Source organism: Charadrius vociferus, unplaced genomic scaffold, assembly GCF_000708025.1.
Source record: "Charadrius vociferus isolate BGI_N301 unplaced genomic scaffold, ASM70802v2 scaffold819, whole genome shotgun sequence".
In the NCBI taxonomy this organism is placed as follows: Eukaryota; Metazoa; Chordata; class Aves; order Charadriiformes; family Charadriidae; genus Charadrius; species Charadrius vociferus.
Window position 1 is genome coordinate 609,493 of NW_009650062.1, and position 1,515 is coordinate 611,007.

The window sequence follows — 1,515 nt, forward strand, 5'->3', positions numbered from 1 at the left end:
GGTGGGGGGGCGAAACCCGGGGCCTGCCCCACCGGAGAGCCCGGGTTGGGGGGCAGCGGGCCCAGCCCAGGCCCTGTAAGGGCTCCGAGACGGGGTAGGGGGCTCAGGGCCTGGCCCTGCCGGAGCCCTCCCGGTTCGGGGACACCGGGCCCGGCTCTACTCAGCCTCCCCCCTCCTCAGGCACACGCACTCCAGTGGGGTTCCCAAAGTCCCTCAGGTCCTCCTGGCGCCCTCCTGGACCGTGGTACAAAGCATCCTCCCCCCACCCCACCACGGGAGAAAAAGTCCTGTCAGGCCTTCCTGCCACTTAAATTCAGGCTTTTTGGTGGTTTGAAGGCAACAATTAAGGAAGAAGCTGTGTCAGCTCACAGGGAGGGAAATGAGCCCGGGCGGGAGCAGCCCCCATTGGCCCCGGGGACGGCTGCTTCATGCAAAGCGCTGTCAGGGCCTGTGTGGCTTCAGCCAACATCTCCCACCTCTCACAGGCCGAGGAACCCTCTCGGATGAGCACGCTGGTGTCATCTCTGTCCTCGCCCAGCAGGCAGCCAAGCTCACCTCCGACCCAACCGATACGCCCGTGGTGTGCCTGGAGTCAGACAGCGGGTGAGTGTCCAGCCCAGGAGTGCCACTTTTCCCCTCTGTTTGCCTTTTCCCACCAGCCCTGGAGTCCTTCCCAGAGTCAGATCCCTCGAGCAGCTCTCCTTAGCTTGAGCTAAACTGGTAGATGTGGAGGACACCTCATCTCTGATGCTGTGGGGGGAAGGTAGTCACTGCCATAGGCATGTGAATGCATAGAATCGTGATAGAATGATTTGGGTTGGAAGGGAACTTGAAGATCATGCAGGGATACCTCCCCCCAGCCCAGGTTGCTCCAAGCCCCGTCCAACCTGGCCTTGAACACCTCCAGGGATGGGGCAGCCACAGCTTCTCGGGGCAACCTGCCCCAGGGGCTCACCACTCTTACAGTCAACAACTTCTTCCTAATATCTCATCTAAGTCTCCCCTGTTACAGTGTAAAACCATTCCCCGTTGTCCCATCGCTCCCCTCCCTGATCAAGAGTCCCTCCCCAGCTCTCCTGGAGCCCCTTTAGGGACTGGAAGGCTGCTATAGGGTGGTATATATATAATTCATTAGATTAATGGTACCTCAAGGAACAGGAACTGTAAAAGCCATAGGAAACTTTTCAGGGGGTGGTGGCTACTGCAGTTCTGTGCCTGTTCGCCACTTGGGATCCCCACTTGGGCTAATTAAGCCCATGTGGTAGCCAGTCAATGTGGTAGGCAAAGCCTTCTCCAGCACTGCTCATGGGAATGGGCAGAAGAGATGCAGCGAGCGACTGGTCTGGGGGATGCTGCAGCCACGAGGTGATACCCCTGTCCCGTTTCCCACCCACGTCAGCTCCTCCTCCTCCCCGCTTGGCTTCTCAACCATCTCAGTACTTTTCTTGTTCTAGGAATATCATGATCCAGAAGCACGACAGCATCACTGTAGCGGTGCACAAGCTGGCATCCTGA

The 1,515-nt window shown here is 58.5% G+C and overlaps 1 protein-coding gene across 1 annotated transcript in view; it reads left to right on the forward strand.

Annotated features, from left to right (window-relative positions):
- Nucleotides 1-1,515, forward strand: part of LAMTOR5 (late endosomal/lysosomal adaptor, MAPK and MTOR activator 5) — a 5,700-nt gene extending 4,185 nt beyond the window's left edge. Inside the window, exons 2-3 of the mRNA XM_009891750.1 lie at nt 486-603; nt 1,455-1,515. Coding sequence (XP_009890052.1) covers nt 486-603; nt 1,455-1,515 — 179 coding nt within the window. The remainder of the gene's footprint in view (nt 1-485; nt 604-1,454) is intronic.